A 19,625-nucleotide genomic window follows, 5' to 3' on the forward strand; every position below is an offset into this window, starting at 1 on the left:
TCAAAAGCCATCCAAGTTGCTGGTTAGCCTTGCTTCCTGTGGGGGGCAGTTTAACAATGGACTGTGTGTGTCCATCTTACTTTAACTACGCCTTCTGGGAAGAAGTACTTCCTTTGACCTGCCCTGAATCTGCCTCCGGGAATACGGGGCTTAGGAGCCGCCTGCGTCGGAAGACCAGGAATGCCAAAGCCTCACCTTTGCTTCGGATCCTTCTTCAGCAAGCCCGACAGAAGCGACTTTGCTTCGGGCGATAACGTGCGTGGGAACCGGATCTCTTCGCTGAGAATGAGCTCGAAGAGCTTCTCGTGGTCCTGGTTGTAGAAAGGGAGCCGGCCGCACATCATTTCGTACATGACGACTCCTAAGCCCCACCAATCCACCGCACGGCCGTAGTCGTTGTCCTCCAGTACCTGCAAGAAGGCCAGAGCTTTATGTCAATGGCAAGTCTAACTCATCCATGGGTCAGATAAGCAGAAGGAAGGAATTCCTGTCCTGTAACAGCCTGCTGGCCTTTTGTTTCCTGCACAGCATCCATTCAGACCAGGGATAAGGAACCTTCTCCCCACCTCCCATGGGGTCTTAGTAAGACCCAAGCTTAACCTGAGTCCACAGGGTGAGGCAGGCAGCAGCAAAAAAGGGCTAGTGCTATTCTAGGCTGCAGAAGTCTAGTGTCCAGGTCAAGGGAAGCAATAGTACCATTCTATTCTACCTTGGTCAGGTACCACACTTGGAATACTGTGTCCAATTCTGGGCAGCACAATTTGAGAAGGATGTTGACAAGCAGAGGAGGGCAACCAAGATGACCAAGGGTCTGGAAACCAAGCCTTACAAGGATTGTTTGGGCATGTTTAGCATGGAAATAGAGGAGACATGATAGCCATCTTCAAATATCTAAAGGGTTGTCACATGGAAGATGGAGCAGGCTTGTTTTTTCCTGCTCTGGAGGGTAGGATCCAAACCAATGGTTTCCAATGACAAGAAAGGAGATTCTGACTAAACATCAGGAAGAACTTTCTGAGGGGAAGAGCTGTTTGACAATGAAATGGTCTCCCTTGGGAGGTGACGGACTCTCCTTCCTTGGAGGTTTTTAAGCAGAGTTTGGATGGCTATCTGTCCTGGATGCTTTAGTTGAGATTCCTACATTGCAGCGGGTTGGACTAGATGACCCTTGGGATCCCTTCCAACTCTAGAATTCTATGATTCTATGAGCTTCCATCATCCCTGATCTCTGGACATGCTGCCTGGGAGTAATGGGAGTTTGAGGCCAACAGCATCTGGTACCCAAGGCAGTCCATATGTTTACGCATATGCAAAAAGAGGTTACTCTAATGGGACAAGAAATGGATGAAAGGGTTTATCATGATGGGCAATGAAGCCAGTACTTAAAATATGGGTAGATGCACAGGAATACGTATAGAAATGGAGATTGTTTTGCACCAGATGAAGGGATTTAGTGTTGCCATTATACGAAAGAATCACTGAAGTACTTCAAAGCTTTGACAAGTTCCATTGTCACAATGGTACTTGAGAGCATTTTAACCCAACTGGCCAGAGATACTACTCCAGACCTTTAACTATTTTGTTGACAGTCGTGCCCCCTCCCACAACTGGGAACTATTAACCGATTTGTTTGTTTTTAAATGCACGCTAAGAACTTTGTTAGAAATTGTCTTGTAAATTCCACCCATCTGAAACATAAACAGAAATCTATGAGGTTTCAACACTGGGGGTCGGGGAAACCACACATACAGTCACAATACCCAGCATAAAAAAAAGCAACATCTCACAACAGAGTTAGGAAAAGTACCCCTCTCCCCTACCCCACACAAAGAGAGACATGCGGATGAGCAAAAACAAACATACAGAAGAGATCAAGTGTTATGAAGAGCAGTTTGAAAACTTTGCGTGTTTAGGTGGGGGAGGAATTACAGGGGATGGGATGAGCGCATTCTGGTGTGCAATGAAACAACAGAGGGTGCAAACTCACAACATGCTCCCAACCCCCTAAGAACGACTGCCTTATTGTTATTGCTACCGATATGCACTGTGCAATAAATTACGCAGTAGGATTGCTGCAGAGGTTTTTACAGTTCTAACACTCTTGCTGTTAAGGCAGTTCTTGTTCTTCTGTTTAAAAGGCTGGCCAAGAACAACCGCAATTTGGCCTCCCTCACCCAGAAGCGACTCTGCTGTGGCTGCATCTCAAGAGAGAGACAGTGAGGATCACTCCATCGCCTCAGAGGAGGCTCAGCGCCACTTGGTTCGCCCTCCTCGTACCTGGACATTTTAACCATCATGTAATTTTATGGAATACCTCTTTCTTTTAAACCACCTTGAGAGCACTGGCAGAAAGTGATATATGAATGTAAAAAGCAAGTACAAATAGTCATGTAGACGGATGGAATCAGTCATCTAGTCCAACCTCCCCACAACACGGGAATTACAAATAATGCAATATAAAAATAAAGGAAGCCTATATTTTCAATGCCCTCTTCCTACTGGCGGTACAGTGGTACCTCTGGTTACGTACTTAATTTGTTCCGGAGGTCCGTTTTTAACCTGAAACTGTTCTTAACCTGAGGTACCACTTTAGCTAATGGGGCCTCCTGCTACCGCTGCGCCACCGGAGCACGATTTCTGTTCTTATCCTGAAGCAAAGTTCTTAACCCGAGGTACTATTTCTGGGTTAGCGGAGTCTGTAACCTGAAGCGTATGTAACCTGAAGTGTATGTAACCCGAGGTACCACTGTAGTAGAATAGAGCCATTTTTAAATGTCTGGGGTGAGGAACCTTCGGTCCTCCAGATGTTGCTGAACTACAACTCCCACCAGCCGCAGCCGGCGGCCAGTAACAATGGGAGTTGTAGTTCAGTAATTTCTGGAGGGCCTCACGTTCTCCTTCCCTGGGTTCGAGAGTGTTGGACCAGGACCTGCAAATTCAATTCTCGACTCGGCTGTGATGCTCACTGGGTGAGACCCTGGGTCAGCCACTGCCTCTCAGCTTGAGTCTACCTCTCAGGGTTGTTGTGGAGATAAAATGGGAAGGACCAACCACGCTGAGCTCCTAGGAGGAAAAGTCGGACAGTTGTGCAATAAACAAACCAACACACAGAACTACTTAAAAGCAAGAGGGTTAGAAGCCTTAAACCTCTGCAGCAATCCAAATTAGGGTTTATGGAACTAGCCTTACAACTCGGAAAGGCAAGCTGGTCATGCCTAAGGCATACTGAAGTGCCTTCCATAAGCACAGAGATTGTGGAGAGGGCTGAACGATGATGCAGAGAGAGAAAAACCGAAAATTAGAGAGCTTGCTCTTCTCCCTCTAGACTCGCAGGCATGTCCAAAGTCCACTTCGGGGGACTAACGTGGCCCGCCGGCCGGTTCATCCCGGCCCTTGTGGGCAACTGTGTGTGAGGGGGAAAGTCCCCCCCAAAAGCTCAACAATATCAATCCTAAAAAAAGCTCAGCAACTTTAAGGTAAACTTGTAAACAAAACTCAATCCTAAAAAAAGTCTCAACAACTTTGGTCGGCCCTCGGCCCTCACGCACGTTCACTTCGTCAAATCTGGCCCTCTTTGGAAAAAGTGTGGACACCCCTGCGAGTCTAGAGCCTGCTAACTGTTCAGTACTCTGCTCTGAGGGGGGGTGGGGGTAGGACACTGGAAGCTGGAAGTCAGCCTGCAGCGAAAAGCCAGAGGCTGCCAGGTATTGGATTACCCCACGCAGGTCTATTTCCAGCCTGTCTCTTGCCGTATGATTCGCACCAAGCGACAGCTGGCTCTGCAGCTGCCCCCATATATGTAGAAGACCAACACAGCTGCCTCGTCTGCCAGGATTCCAGGAGCCAGCCTCATCATCCTTTACGAGCAACCGGGACAAGGGCGGGGGCACGGGGGGGGGGGCGGCTTTGGGGAGGCTTCGCACGCGGGACCGTGTGACAATGCAGAGGTGCCCTTTCCTGACAGCACTTTCTGTTCACACTTCTGAAGGCCCCCTTGGAGCAGCTGCAAACAAGAGCAGAGACTTTGCTATTGCGGGAGATTCACAGAATTGTAAAGCTGGAAGGGACCACGAGGGTCATCTAGTCCAGCCCCGCACAAAGCAGGAATCTTTTGCCCAATGTGGGACTCGAACCCACAACCCTGAGATTAAGAGTCTCATTGCCTACCAACTGAGCTGTGCAGCGAGAGGAGAGGACAGGAGAGGGAGGCTGTTCTCTTTTGGTGAGGCCCAAGAAGAGTTCTTGCAAGGCCTATGCCCAGGGTTCCCGAGATGCTGCCATTGCAGCAGGGACAAAAAGAATAATTGCACTGAGACCTCCCCTCCCGTTGCTGTCGGGTTAAAAAGGTAAAGGGACCCCTCACCATTAGGTCCAGTCGTGGCCGACTCTGGGGTTGCGGCGCTCATCTCGCTTTATTGGCCGAGGGAGCCGGCATACAGCTTCCGGGTCATGTGGCCAGCATTACTAAGGCGCTTCTGGCGAACCAGAGCAGCGTACGGAATCGCCATTTACCTTCCCGCTGGAGCGGTACCTATTTATCTACTTGCACTGGTGTGCTTTCGAACTGCCAGGTTGGCAGGAGCAGGGACTGAGCAATGGGAGCTCATCCCGTCGCAGGGATTCGAACCACCGACCTTCTGATCAGCAAGTCCTAGGCTCTGTGGTTTAACCCACAGCGCCACCCGCGTCCCTGCTGTCGGGTTAGTGGGAAAGAAAAGAGAGGTTTGGAAGTGCATCTAGACCCTGCTGCAATCCCAGTGGCGTCCTCAGAAGTGTGTCAGGGCCACTAATGGACTCAGAAAGGAGAGAAAAAGCAATCAAGTTGTTGTTTTTAAAAAACAAGTGACGACAAAAGTGGGCCCTCCAAGCTGCTATAATTGCAAAGAGACTTTGAGGTTGGAAGGACAAATGCCCATCTTTTGCTATTCAGTGGGACTGAAGCTCTCACAACCCCTTTCTATGTTTGAATGCACAACTTGTAGACATCAATCACATCTGTACTTGGGACATATGCATCACCTACTTTAATATATACATTTAAAGTTACAACTGCATTCTATTCTATTGCTAATGTGTGCTAACAATGCTGCTGTTTTCTTTTTGGCGCGTCTGCAAAATGAAGTTTTGAAATGCACGAAGTAGATTTCGTTGCCTTTATTTTTTACTTGTGCCCAAATTTTACCGGCTAGGATATTTTACAACAGCTTCTTCAGTTAGGTGGGTCAGAGTGTCTCTGGTAAAGCTGATTTACTCGTAGAGCATTACAGTAGCCGGGTACAGGGAGACAGCTATTGTCCTGCGTTCTGAAGAGAATCTGCAGGACCTCCAGGGTAGGGAAGGAATAAAAGACACCCCTAGAACGAAAGCCAGTGTGGTGTAGTGGTTGGAGGTCCTGGGAAACCAGGGTTCAAGTTTTTCCAGCCATGGAGTTCACCGGGTGAACTTGGGTCAGTCACTCACTCTCAGGCTAACCTACCTCACAGGAGAACTATATATACAACTTTAATATTGTATTTTAATCTTGTTTTTCAGTTGTATTTTAATTAATTGTTTTTATGCCTGGTGTTAGCCGCCCCAAGCCTGGTCTTGGCTGGGGAGGGTGGGTTATAAATAAATTTATTATTATTATTATTATTATTATTATTATTATTATTATTATTATTATTAGCCACCCTGAGCTCCTTGGAGGAAAAGTGGTATATAAATGCAATACATAACAACAGGAGGAGAAGGAGGAAAGTTTCTGATCACAGAGATCATGCCATATAAAAATGCTATTCTACACATGTTAAAAAAATTGGTGTTGAACCAAAGGTGAGATGTTAGGAAGCTCTGCAAATGCCATCTTGATAGTCAAGAGAACCCCACAATTAACTGGTAGTTGTTGCAGCAGTGGACTCTCATATGTCTACATTAATTTGCTTTGATGTAAGAAAATTGGCTTGAGTTGATGTTATACCCTTATCTGTGCGCTTTGGGTGCTTGGCTCTAATCCCAGAAAGGGGAGCTATCTGTTAAGACTTGAGTATCTGCAACCTATGCCCTCCTCTGGGCAGGTAAAGGGATGGGAAGTCTCAAGACAAATTGACATGTGCTGCTTTGTGTATACAGGACAAGCCATCTCCTTGCTGCGGTCTCCGTCCAGGGTCTGTAAAGGTTGGGAGACCTGACAGGCTGCTTTGCTGCAATTCTACGCCGCCTTTAATAACGAGCTAGAACTGGCCCTTCTGATGCTTTTAACATCCTTCTTTGGTATCCCTGCGGTTCAGAACGTCTGTATTTGGAGTGCATCCGCAGCAGCACCACTGGCCGCTTCCATCTGCCCCTGCTGCAACAAAACATGTCTCCCCCCTATCGGCCTCTACATCCACAGCAGGCGATGGGACTGTCCAACAGTTTGACTTCACCTGCAAAGGTGCACTGCTTTAATGTCTCCTGAGACCAGGGCTTTTTTCCCCAGCCGGAACTCACTGAAACAGAGTTCTAGCACCTCTGAAGCATTGTGGGGCCATTCCCCGGAAGGCCTCATCTGCCCCACTGAAACGTGTCTCTCCCATAGCGGTCTCTGCAGCCACAGAAGGCGCTGCAACCCCACACCGGTTTGACTTCACCCCCCAAAGGCTCACTCCTCCACTGTCTCCGGAGACAGACGGATGCCACCACCATCAAAAACAACACCTTTCTATTCGTATTTAAGGAATTATTTTCCAGCCAGTAGGTGGGGGTCAGCAGAAGGCCAAAAAAGGTCATTTCACTTAAAATAAGTGGCTAGTCAGGTTAGGAGCCAACAGCTCTGAACAGCTGCACGGGTGGAATTTACAAGAGAAGGCACAACAGCTGTAAACACCTCGGCGACCGACGCACCAGGCACATCAAAGCCGGCCGCTGCCATCTATGTCCCAAATTCCAGCGTGACCCTAAAACAACTATGCAGCAACTGTACAAACAGGCTCCGAGGCCGGGCTCCGATTACAAACAGATGACCGGGATGCCAGCAGCACTGCTCCTTTTCTCTTTTAAGAAAGGGCGAGCGGCTTCACGGACGCAGGGAACTCGCTCACACACGGACGCTCTCCGGATTGCTCAAATGCTAAACTGCCCCGCTGGGTGGCAAAAAGGACCGCGCAGAACCTAACACACACGCACACATTGCAAACCAGAGGACAAAGACTGTCCGAGACGGAAAGCAACAACCTTCCTTTTCACTCTCAGCATAGCTCAAGGCACTTCCTGTACATCTCTGTCACTGTCTCAACATCCCCATGTTGTGATTCTGCCCTCATTGCAGGTTTAGGGAACCAGTGAAGTGGTCAGGGTGTTGGGTTATGGCAGGGGCGGGCAACCTAAGGCCCGGGGGCCGGATGTGGCCCAATCGCCTTCTCAATCCGGCCCGTGGACGGTCTGGGAATCAGCATGTTTTTACACAAGTAGAATGTGTCCTTTTATTTAAAATGCATCTCTGGGTTATTTGTGGGGCGTAGGAATTTGTTCCTCTATTTTCCCCCCCAAAATATAGTCCGGCCCACGGCTGAAAAAGGTTGCTGACCCCTGAGTTATGGGGAACATACTGTGGGGAACATTTTTGGCTTCATGGGTCAGATCCTTATCAGGATCATTATGACACCCCATGATTGACAGGTGAGTGGCCTGCTAATATTGGGGTGGGGGGTGCTTCAGCAAGTGGTTTGCTAGCATTGGCCAACAGTCTCTATTATTATTATTATTATTATTATTATTATTATTATTATTATTATTATTTACATTGCTATACAGCCCTTCATCCAAAGATCACAGGGCAGCTTACCTTACAAAACCACAAAAATATGCATCATAATAGCAAACAAAAACAATACCCCCGACCCCCGTTTAAAAGACCCTAGTTTGTTTAATTAGCCAAAGACCTGGGAGAAGAGGAATGTTTTAGCCTGTTGCCCAAAGACAGGCACCAGGAGAGCATCCCATAAACGAGGTGCCCCCACACGATGCCTTATGAACTGCTCTATTTTCTTTTACAGGAAGTGTTGCTTGTGGTGATACAATCAAGGGTTGCATGAAGAGTACCTCTGGCGCAAGGTATTCCGGGGTGCCACAGAAAGTCTTCATCGTTGCTCCGTCTTTGATCCCTTCTTTGCAGAGCCCAAAGTCTGTTATTTTTATGTGCCCGTCTTTATCCAGCATCAAGTTTTCCAACTTAAATGAAAAATCAAATTTAAAGAGAGAGAGAGAGGAACAAGTCAATTATTTGGATAGTCAGTGCAGAATCTTGGTTTTCTTTTTCTTTTTACAAAATTGCCCATTTTATTAAAAAGAAGTTTCTCTCTTCTCACTGCCTTCCCTTTGTTGTTTATTTATTTAAAGCATGATCACCCTGCTCTTCAGCTGAAAAGGCTCCCAAAATGGCTTACACAACAAGATAGCTCCTGCCCTGAGGATTACAATCAAAAAGACACAACACAAAAGGAAAAAGGGGTGAGGAGGGAGAAAGAAAACAAGCGGACCTGGGTATCTGTTATGGCTCCCTTTGAACTGAGCTGAATAGGCTTTTGAACTAATAGCAATAATAGTAATAATGAGGATTTTCAAAAGTTATTTTTGAGTGTTCAGTGTGGTGCACAACACATTATTGAGAAAATCCATGTAACAGGCTTGTCAGGTAGCCTGTAAAATTCCTCAATATTGTTGACAGCTGGGAGCCCAAGGCGGAGAGAATAGTGGTGGCATGGGGAAGGTCAGCTGAAGCCTGTGGGTGAGCCAGTCCGGACCAGGAGGCTCCCTAGCTTACACCTTTAGGGACAAACTTGACAGGCAAAGGAAATCCTTCAGGAGAAGATCTCTCCTCTCTCTGAATCTCTGCAAAAAGCAGACACAGTTGCCCAGCTTAGTTTAGGACTAAAGCAGAGAGGGGAAGGACTAATGTTTTGGCCCTACATCCTTTTCTCAACACAGATCGTTCTCCAAAACTGCTCTTTGCCCCGCTGCAAAAATATGTATGACATACCGTATTTTTCGCTCTATAAGACGCACCAGACCAGTTTTTGGAGGAGGAAAACAAGAAAAAAAATATTCTCAATTCCCAGGAGCCAGAACAGCAAGAGGGATCGCTGCTTTCACTGCGCAGCAATCCCTCTTGCTGTTCTGGCTACTGGGAAAGCTGTGCAGCCTGCATTCGCTCCATAAGACGCACACTTCCCCTTACATTTCAGGAGGCAAAAGGTGCGTCTTATAGAGCGAAAAATACAGCACTTGTTTTCTCTTATGGGGAGAATGCCAGTGGTTGGGAGGAAGAGGGGATTATCCACAGGAAAACAGCACGGGGAGGTGAGAATCACACACAGACACCCTGATCAGGCCACAGGCTCATCTAGTCCACAGTGGCCAAACAGATGGCCCAACACAAAGCCCTAAAGAAGGACCGGAGCACATCCGATGCCCAGGGTGGGTGGGTCCTGGGCCTGCAACCTTCTGCATGCAGAACAGATGTCCTGCCACTGGGCTATGGATGCTTCTACCTGCTTCTTGATCATTCTGCCTGCAGGACAGGAGCTGGGGGTTTTCTGTATGCAAAGCAACGAGCTTCACCACTGAGCTCTGTTTGCTCCTGTGCAGCCGGCAGAGAGACCGTGTTGTGTGTTAAACCAGGGGAACTGCCACAGGGGCTGCTTGCACACCTCCACCCTCCTGGGCAGTCCCAGCACCTGAGAGTGGTTAGATGGCAGGGGTACGGAGAAGGAAAAGTGGGGAGAACAGCAGCAGGGCAAGCAGAGTGGCGGGTGGGCCTGCCTCCTCTTCAGCGCTTATTTCCAAAGCTGGCGAAAAGTATCCATGGCAGCCACCAATGGCAATGCATGAATAACTCAGGTGCTGTCTGTCTTCCAGGAAAAAATTTGCACAGCGTTACCAGGTGGGAAACAAACACACACACAGAAAAGGAAGGCAGCTGGGAGGGTGGGGAAGAGAAGAGAGGGACCCTTTTAATTCATTTATTTAATTAGTTTATATATATATAGGACACTGACAAACTGGAACGTGTCCAGAGGAGGGCAACCAAAATGGTCAAAGGCCTGGAAACGATGCCTTATGAGGAACGGCTAAGGGAGCTGGGCATGTTTAGCCTGGAGAAGAGGAGGTTAAGGGGTGATATGATAGCCATGTTCAAATATATAAAAGGATGTCACATAGAGGAGGGAGAAAGGTTGTTTTCTGCTGCTCCAGAGAAGCGGGCACGGAGCAATGGATCCAAACTACAAGAAAGAAGATTCCACCTAAACATTAGGAAGAACTTCCTGACAGTAAGAGCTGTTCGACAGTGGAATTTGCTGCCAAGGAGTGTGGTGGAGTCTCCTCCTTTGGAGGTCTTTAAGCAGAGGCTTGACAACCATATGTCAGGAGTGCTCTGATGGTGTTTCCTGCTTGGCAGGGGGTTGGACTCGATGGCCCTTGTGGTCTCTTCCAACTCTATGATTTTTATATATATATATATATATATATATATATATATATATATATATATATATGCAGGTTTTGGTGTCTTCGGGTGTCTTCCCGTGTAAGAGTTGGGAAGACACCCGAAGACACCAAAACCTGCATTCCTGTACCCGTGAAAATCTACGAAAGCAAATATATATATATATATATATATATATATATATATATATATATATATATATATATATATTCATGCCCCCAATTAGCACGTTATTCAGGACTGTCAAGAGCAGCGGTACTTCAGTTAAGTCATTTTTAAAATCCAACCTGAACCTTCCAATGTTCGCCCAGTGCAATTAAGTGCACCAATTCGGCGACGCCATGAATGACTAACAACCATTTTGCCACGCAGCCCTGTTTGTCCCTCTAGCTCAGAACTGCCTCCTCTGACTGGCAGTGGCTCCCCAGGGTCTCAGGCAAAGGAGCTCTCCATCATCACCTACTACCTGATGTTTTTAACTGGATCTGCCATGGCGCTGAACTTGCTGCCTTCTGCGTGCCAAGCAGGCGCTTGGGCACTGATTTATGACCCATCCCCATTTCTAATCCATGTGTCTGTTTTAACACGCTGCGGAGCACCTGATAAAAAAATAAGGGCCGTAAGCTTTTAAGCACGGGAGTGTGGAGCAAGCTACCATGGGCTCATCCAGGAGATTTAAGAGCACACCAGTTAATTTTATTCTGAGCCCAACTTTGAAACTGGTGGGTTACTGTAATACAAAGTGAAAAGGGAAAAAACACTGCCTTCTGCTACTGAATATATTAAAAAAAATTATTAAGCTATTACAACACCTTTCCTTCAAATGCACGGAAAGGCACCTCTATTTAAATATCACTGATCTTTAAATCAGTTAAAGAGAGAGGCAGGTAAAAAGAAATTATATAAAAAATATGTAACTGTGCGGTATAAAGTAATGGATAGATAAAGTACAGTGAGACTAATTGGAAGTCAGTTTTAAATTTCTTCTCTGTAAGTTTTATAATTGTGTTCAGTATCAGGAGTATATATGATGATAATTATATTAATCTTCTTGTATCTTATAGTGTGGTGGTTTGTTTGATTTTTCTGTTATTTGTTTGTTTGTCTGTATGTTTGTTTACTTGTATGTACGTCTGTTTTCTCATAAATGTATTTATTTTAAATTAATAAAGATATATTTAAAAAGAGAGAGAGAGGCGCAGGCGATTAAACAACTAAAAAAATCTTTTAATTGGCGAATTGCCTGAACGAAAACCAACAGGATTCCAAAACGTCTCAGCCATCTAGCCTCTTCCTGTTTGCTACAGTGGGTGACTCTGCCCATGCAGAGAATTAACAGGGCTGCTGCTCATTTGCATATGTTAATTTGAGGAGCTATAAATTTTAAAAGCTGCTGCTTAACTAGAGGCAAGGTGAAGAAAAGAACAAAACAAGTATATCCCCAACATCTGGAGGGGTGAGGGAAGAAAGCAATCAACCCCTTCACACGCTGGACAGGATTTTACCACCGAATTGTGTTGCTGGGTGGGTTTTTACTGCTGAGCTGTTCCACCTGCTTGTTCTGATTTTAATGCCACCAACATGTGCTATCTAGAAAATGTGTCTTTTTCCCCCAGCAGGGACTCAGTTCTGCCACCTCTCCAGAGGGCTCCAATGTCATTCTAAGAGAACAAGGGAGGTGCTCACTGCGAATTCCAGCACCTCTTTTTCTAGAGAAATAGCGCTGAATATGAGGCTGGGGGACCTCACGCCCCGGAGGGTCGAATGCTGCCTTTGATTTTTTGGGTCCGGATTTTCACTTCCTGAAATATGAAACCCCTAAGCAAGAGAAAGTTCAAAAATGGATATACCCCGTCAATACTCCAAATGAGATTTAGCACCACGAATCTGCTCCAGAAACGCCCTTTTCTTGAGATAAACGAGAAAAAGGCTGGCCTCCCAAACTCGCCGGCTTCCGCTTACCTACCTTTAAATCTCTATAAACCACGTTCTTCTCCGAGTGCAGGTAGTCCAGAGCAGATACAATCTCAGCCCCATAGAACCGGGCCCGGTCTTCAGAAAAGACGCGCTCTCTCGATAGATGGAAGAACAGCTGGGAGGGAAAAGCACTTGTTAGCCTAAATTGGCACACCGCAGTGTTTACTGGAGACCTGTAATTAGGGAGGGACCCCGGCTCAGTGCTGGAGCACGTGGTTTGGATGCAGGTTCAATCCCGGATATCTCTTCATTAGGAAGGTCTGGCAGCAGATAAGGTGGAAAGGAAATACTGGACTAGGCAGGCAAACAGTCTCACTGGTACCGTATTTTTCGCTCTATAAGACGCACCAGACCACAAGATGCACCTAATTTTTGGAGGAGGAAAACAAGAAAAAAAATATTCTGAATCCCAGAAGCCAGAACAACAAGAGGGATCGCTGCACAGTGAAAGCAGCAATCCCTCTTGCTGTTCTGGCTTCTGTGATAGCTGCGCAACCTGCATTCGCTCTATAAGATGCACACACATTTCCCCTTACTTTTTTAGGAGGGAAAAGGTGAGTCTTATAGAGCAAAAAATACGGTATACCTCCGGGTCAACAAATTTGGCCCACCAGGCCATTTTGCTTTAGACTGAGAGGACCATCTGTATCCACTTTGGCAAGCCAGGAAAGCTTCGGTCTCTACGCTGCTTTCATAGCACCGGGGGGCAAGGAAGAGGCCCAGTGGGAACCAACAGCTACTTCCCCACCCCATTCAGAGGTCAATGGGACTTTCTTCCTGGCATGGACTACAACATTTGTGATTCTTGAGCTACATACCCCTTTCCTCACCTGAAGTCACTTAATACAGAGTCAAGACTATCAGTCCACCTAACCAGCATTGTCCATAATCTAGGGCAGCCTTTCTCAACCTGTGGGTCCCCAGATGTTGAACTACAACTCCCATCACCCCTAGCTAGCAAGCAAGGCCAAAGCTCAGGGATGATGAGAGTTGTAGTTCAACAACATCTGGGGACCCACAGGTTGAGAACCGCTGATCTAGGGGATTAGCAGTCCTCCTGCACCTCAGGTCTTTCCCTGCCCCACGGCCTGAGATACATGAAATTATTAATACCAGGACTGGTTCTGAGAACTTCTACATGCCAACCATGCCCTCTACCACTGAGATATGCCATGTCCTTAGGCTGCTCTTAGAAGGTTGCTGTGACGAGCTCTGAAGATTCTCAACGCACCAAATGTCAGACTCCAGGCCAAAGGTGTCTCTCCACAGATGTCCACAACCCTCACCAAATTTACTTCGCACCCACTTTCAGCGCTTCCCCTGGCTGAAGTTCATCACTGTAACGCTATAATGTCTGGATGGAGGATGGAGAGGTTTGTGTGAGTGCAGAACCCAGGGGCTCGTGTGCGGCTGAAACGCAGCCCAGTGAAGTCATATCTATGCATCGTCTTCCTTTTCCCGCTAAACCCAGCCGCCATTGGAATGTGGCCCTCAGAAAGCACACCATTAACATTTGACCGAGGTGAACGCGATCCTTACCTCCCCTCCGTTAGCGTACTCCATAACAAAGCACAAGCGGTCGTGCGTCTGGAAGGAATACTTCAAAGCCTACAAAAAGCGAATCACATGTGAGCAAAATGTGGTTTTATTTCACATGCAGTTCTTGAACCGCTTCCAAATTGACGTAGCAGAGCAAGTCACTAGCAGTCTTTTTTAGCTGCTGTTGTTTCCACACTACGGTTGGGGTATTAAAGTGAAGCCAAGACCAATCTTTTATCACAGTGGTTTTAAAACACTCTGTCCCACCCACATTGACTTGTACTGTTTTAATCTGCTGTCAAATTGTCTTGGACACCACGTGATTGAAAGACAGCATCTACAATCTTTGAGACACACACAAACACACACACATTGCAACCTGGAATCTGCCTTTTGAGGATAATCCACACCCTGCTTCCATCAGTGGGAGGTGTGGTATGGATAGTACCGCAGGACGGGGCATTCTTGGTGGTGGCTCCACATTTATGGAACTCCATGCCCACCAGCTGAAATCAGGCCATGTTTAGGTGAACTCCTAAAACCTATTTGCCATTTAACAAAGTGTGTGCGCTGTTCCAGACTTGGCTGTGTTACAAGGGTTGGACTAGATGACTTTTTGGGGTCCCTTCCCACTCTGCAATTCTGTGATTCTATGTATTTCTATCGCCTTAAGTTCTAAGCTGCTCTGCGCTCCCTTGTGAGAGGGAGGGAAACAAATGCGATAAAATAATAAAAGCCATGAAATAATCTTGGGATATCTCATCTCATCCCCTACCCTTACTCCTAACTCAAGCTTCAAAAAGATATTGGGTTTCATCTACAGAGGAATACTGACACCCAATTCCTGATCCAGAAGCCGGATGGGAAAAGCCTGAGATGTAGCTGGCTGGATTTGCTACAGCGGAGGTGGGGAAATGGATCTGGCTAGAAGAGCGAAGCCTGGGTCCCCTCAATCCTGGTAGGCCGTGTTTCTGGGGAACTAAACCCAGCAGGCTTGTAGTCACTGCCTAAGTGTTGACGGGCAGCAACACGAAGCCTCCCTTCCCAATCCACAATTGGGAGGACTTGTAGAATACAAGTCATCGTGGCTAGCAGACACAGCCAGCCTTACTCTCCATTCATTCATTTATCCAATCCTCTTTCAAAGCCGTACAAGATGGCGGCCATTGCAAACATCTTGTGGGAGTTCTGCAGTTCCTCACTATGCGCCGTGTGAACAACTGCTTCCTTTCGCCTGTCCTGAATCTTCCAAGGTTCAGATTTGTTGCGTTTCACCTCCAGAGAGCAGGAGTCAGGACCCAGGGTGAGCCGAGAGATGTACCAGCCGCAACCCACTGTGAGGAAGATGGGTATTTTCGGCCTAAACGGCCAGGACAGAGATTTCCAACCTGAATGCCCAGTGTCTTAGGAGGCTGGGAGGGGCGTTGGACCACGTGAATTTGCCCCTTACCTTAGGGATATTTAAAACTGATGCAGAGCCATGACTTAGGGCTGTTTTGAATCTGAACGGCCTGCAACTTAAGGGGATGAAGGACCCAGACTGAGCCGAGAGACAAAGTGCGTACAGTTCAGCCTGAGAAATGGGGGTCTTTCCACGGACAACCCTATGATGTGTGGCGGTACTTGGTCAACGCAGGAAATCCTCTGCGGCTCACTGTGAAATTTGCTGCTCTCATCCATAAATTACCATCATTATCCAGCTCTTTGCTGCAGTTCCATGGATGGCAGCTGCCCAGCGGAGGCATTCCATCCACATAAATCCGCTCTCAAGTCACTAACTTGGAAGGTGAAAGAGGGACTGGGGAAGGGGAATCTCTCTCCCCCTCGTTCGTCCTCCCCCCCCACTCCACTCACAAGGGCTGGTGCCCTTCCCTCACGTCACACGCATTCCTACATCATGAGAACCGCCAGCTTGGTTTGACGTACAGTCCATTTTGTTTTGCTTGGGCTGCAGCCCAGAAGTTACAGCTGGGGTTTCAGAGCCAGAGAGGGAGTCACTGCTTTGGCTTTAGATAAAAATAAACATCTCCATAAATAATAACGGGTTTTACAGGCACCATTTTTTGGGGATACGTAACAAGACTTAAATATATCTATCATCTATCTATCTATCTATCTATCTATCTATCTATCTATCTATCTATCTATCTCTATCATCTATCTATCTCTATCATCTATCTATCTATCTATCTATCTATCTATCTATCTATCTATCATCTATCTATCTACAGTGGTACCTCAGGTTAAGTACTTAATTCCTTCTGGAGGTCCGTTCTTAACCTGAAGCACCATTTTAGCTAATGGGGCCTCCTGCTGCCGTCGCACCGCCAGAGCACAATTTCTGTTCTCATCCTGAAGCAAAGTTCTTAACCTGAAGCACTATTTCTGGGTTAGGGGAGTCTGTAACCTGAAGCGTATGTAACCCAAGGTACCACTCTATCTATCTATCTATCTATCTATCTATCTATCTATCTATCTATCTATATCTATCATCTATCTATCTATCATCTATCTATCATCTATCTATCTATCTATCTATCATCTATCTATCTATCTATCTATCTATCTATCTATCTATCTATATCTCTGGCCCTGAGATCTGCTAGTTCAGGGGCTGTCAGTTTGTGGTGGGTCACATGTGGATCTTAGCGCATTTCATGTGGCACTTGCCTTAACTTCATGCGTGTGGCAAGGAGGAGGAACATCAAGGGGAAAAGGGGTGGCAGATAGAGAGAGAGAGGGTTTTGCTAAGTAGGTAAGTGGTGCCCTGTTGGATCAGGCCAGCACCCTGGTCTTACATTGGCCAACTAGACGCCTGTGGGGAGTAGGAATGGGCGATATCTGGTTTTCAACACTCTGATATATCACCAGCTAAACATCACAATATATTGATATATCACAATGTCTGAAATAAGGATGGAGTGATGTTGAGACACTGGCTAGCTTCACATTGTGATTTCTGCATCTCACACACAAACACACACACACACACACACACACACACACACAATGATTCACAATAAAGGAGCAATAAAATGAGAATTAAAAATCATGCAGCATCTAGCACAGTGCACCATAACAGGCTGTCACAGTAGGCAGAAAAAAAAACATTAAGGCAAAATCTCAATTTTCAAGTGGTCAATGGGGGGGGGTGAGTTTAGAAGCCATTGTTCTACTGTGTGCATGTGAAGTACAAGAGGCAGACACACACTCTTAAAAATAAACAAGAGTGGTCAAAGTGCTGGTTGGCTGTAACCAACAGGACCGTCACGGCCATCTTTGGAAGATCATATCTTGGCTTAATAAACTGAGATATAAACAAGTTTTTTGGCCAGGCATGCAACCCATTTAGTGCCGCCATGAAGGAAGGCACGAGCAAGCCAGGAAATCCTACTTTAGCTCTACTTCCCTGTTTTGTACAAATGGGGAAACTACAGTAAACGAGTCTGAAACAAGCTGGAATATTTAGCTGCAATCTGAAGTCGACAATATCCTGACTTATTTTGAAGCAATCATCCATCGTTTCCCATTTCTGATGGAACTGGAAACTGTGGTTAATAGAAGGCTTCATGGTTTGCCTGTTCTTGCTACAAAGGGAAGAACAAAGGGGCTGAACCATGGGGGTAGGGGTGGGAGGCAAGATAATAACTCAAGATTCCTATGCCAAGATTTGGTTGCCTGAATGAGGCCTGTGTGTTTAAGAGAAGGCATCTTCCCCTTCACATTTGGGCATTTAGTAGAGGGAAATATCCATGCAGCTGTGCTATGCGCAAAGCAGCTCTGAATCCCATTACAATCAATGGGGAAATGGCTGGCATGCCATCAAGTACTTAAATCTACCATTCTCTGATTTGGAAAAACATATGGCTCCAAGGTTCCTATTAATGAAAACGACCAAGGCACGCACGCACACCCATCTCACAGATTATGGGCTGCCCTTAAGAGAGAACACATACCGTTAAGAAAGGATGTCTAGAGTTCTGCAAAACACGGTTTTCTGTCAGCGTATGAGCCACTTCATCCTGAAGAACAACCCAGTAAGTCGTGAGTGAACAACAGCTATTGGACTGATATTACTTTGATGAATATATAGATGAAACCTGTTAACTGTTATAGCCCTCCCCCAAAATCTTACAAAATTAATCTAAACATTTTTAAAAAACAAAGCGCTTACCTTTGCGACAATGACTTCCTTCTTCAGAATTTTCATGGCGTAATACCGCCCGGTTGCTTTTTCTTTTACCAGGATCACCTTTCCAAAGGTACCTTTCCCCAGAAGCTTAAGATACTCAAATTCAGTCATAGTCTGTTGAAGACACGTTTCAAAGGTGGTTAAGAGGCTTACAGGCCAACGTCCCGAAATATTTGAACAAAGCAAAATGAATGACAACATTGAGGAATCCTTTATTTATATATGTACGTGTGTATATACAGGCAACTCCCCGTTTACGCTCATTTGAGCCGCTCGCAACCACGCATGCGCGCATTGCTGCAAACCTAGAAGCGGCACTTGAAGGGGCAAAAACGGCCCCCAAAAGAGTGTGAGAACGACAAAAATAGCATGAAAAAAGTGTCTGACAATCCCATGAGCCTTTGCTAGCGCAATCCCAGGAGCGCTGCTGGTTTTTTAAAGGGTTTATCAAGGGTTTCCCAGAGGTTTAGAAGGTGCTTGCAGGTTTTCCCAATAGTGCTCCCAATATAACCCTCATTTAAATGGGGTGTTGCCCATTTTGTGTGGAGACTTAAAGGAGAGTCTTTGCCAACCACCGTCGAGAAGACACAGATAAAGAATGGCCCTCTCACGAAACAGTGGGATCAGCCTGAGAAAGAACTCAATTCATGGAGACATGAAAATGCTTCTTAACGCTGAATGATTACGGTGCCGTGTGTGGCGCGGTCTCTGAAGATTGTTCACACACACACACACACACACACGTATGTAAAAAAATTCAGCAGCCAGGTTGCTCGCTGGGGCAAGAAGATTTGAGCATATTACACCGATCCTGGCCTGACTACACTAGATGCCAACTAGTTTCCAGGCCCAATTCAAAGTGCTGCTTTTGACCTATAAAAATTCCTAAACTGCTCAGGACTGCAATACCTCCAGGACTGCCTTGCCATATGAACCGACCTGTGCCCCCTCCATAAGAGAATGGGCCTTTTCTTCAGTTGTTCCCCGACCACTAGGAAGGCACACCTAGTTGGCTACCTCTGGCTCTGTAGCAACACAGGCCACAGGGAATGTTAATGCTTGGGCGAGAAAACCCACCTCAACCCCAATACTTACTACTTTGTGTTTTGGCTTTGTCATAGAAATTTCCATTTCTTCGGCGCCTGAATTATCACTGGGCGAACCAGATCGAAAATCCATTATTTCCTCTTCTTGTTTCTTAAGGCTGTCTGCTACGGTTTGGATGGCTTTTGTCCATTCATCCCTAAACAAACAAGCAGTCACAATTCAGATTCCTGCCCACCACAAGCATATCCCATCATTGCTTAAAAAGCTGCTAAAGCACAGGTGGGCTCCAGGTATTTTGAAAAGAATGCTGACATAAACACAAACTCATGAAGCCGCAGTTTGGCAACATCTGGGGGGCCAAAGGTTCCCACACCTGGCTTAGATCTACACTTGGGTAACCCAGTT

General features: G+C 46.4%; 1 protein-coding gene across 2 annotated transcripts in view; it reads right to left on the bottom strand.

The window, feature by feature from the left end:
- AKT1 (AKT serine/threonine kinase 1) overlaps positions 1-19,625 on the bottom strand; it is a 122,289-nt gene that overhangs the window by 7,767 nt on the left and 94,897 nt on the right. For both annotated transcript variants that reach the window (XM_083519135.1, XM_083519136.1), the window contains exons 5-11: positions 19,269-19,416; positions 18,156-18,287; positions 17,938-18,003; positions 13,982-14,050; positions 12,432-12,557; positions 8,062-8,190; positions 196-410 (exon numbers count right to left, since the gene is read on the bottom strand). In XM_083519135.1, coding sequence (XP_083375261.1) covers positions 196-410; positions 8,062-8,190; positions 12,432-12,557; positions 13,982-14,050; positions 17,938-18,003; positions 18,156-18,287; positions 19,269-19,416 — 885 coding nt within the window. The remainder of the gene's footprint in view (positions 1-195; positions 411-8,061; positions 8,191-12,431; positions 12,558-13,981; positions 14,051-17,937; positions 18,004-18,155; positions 18,288-19,268; positions 19,417-19,625) is intronic.

This window comes from Podarcis liolepis, assembly GCF_965112155.1.
Source record: "Podarcis liolepis genome assembly, chromosome: 1".
NCBI classification, from domain to species: Eukaryota; Metazoa; Chordata; class Lepidosauria; order Squamata; family Lacertidae; genus Podarcis; species Podarcis liolepis.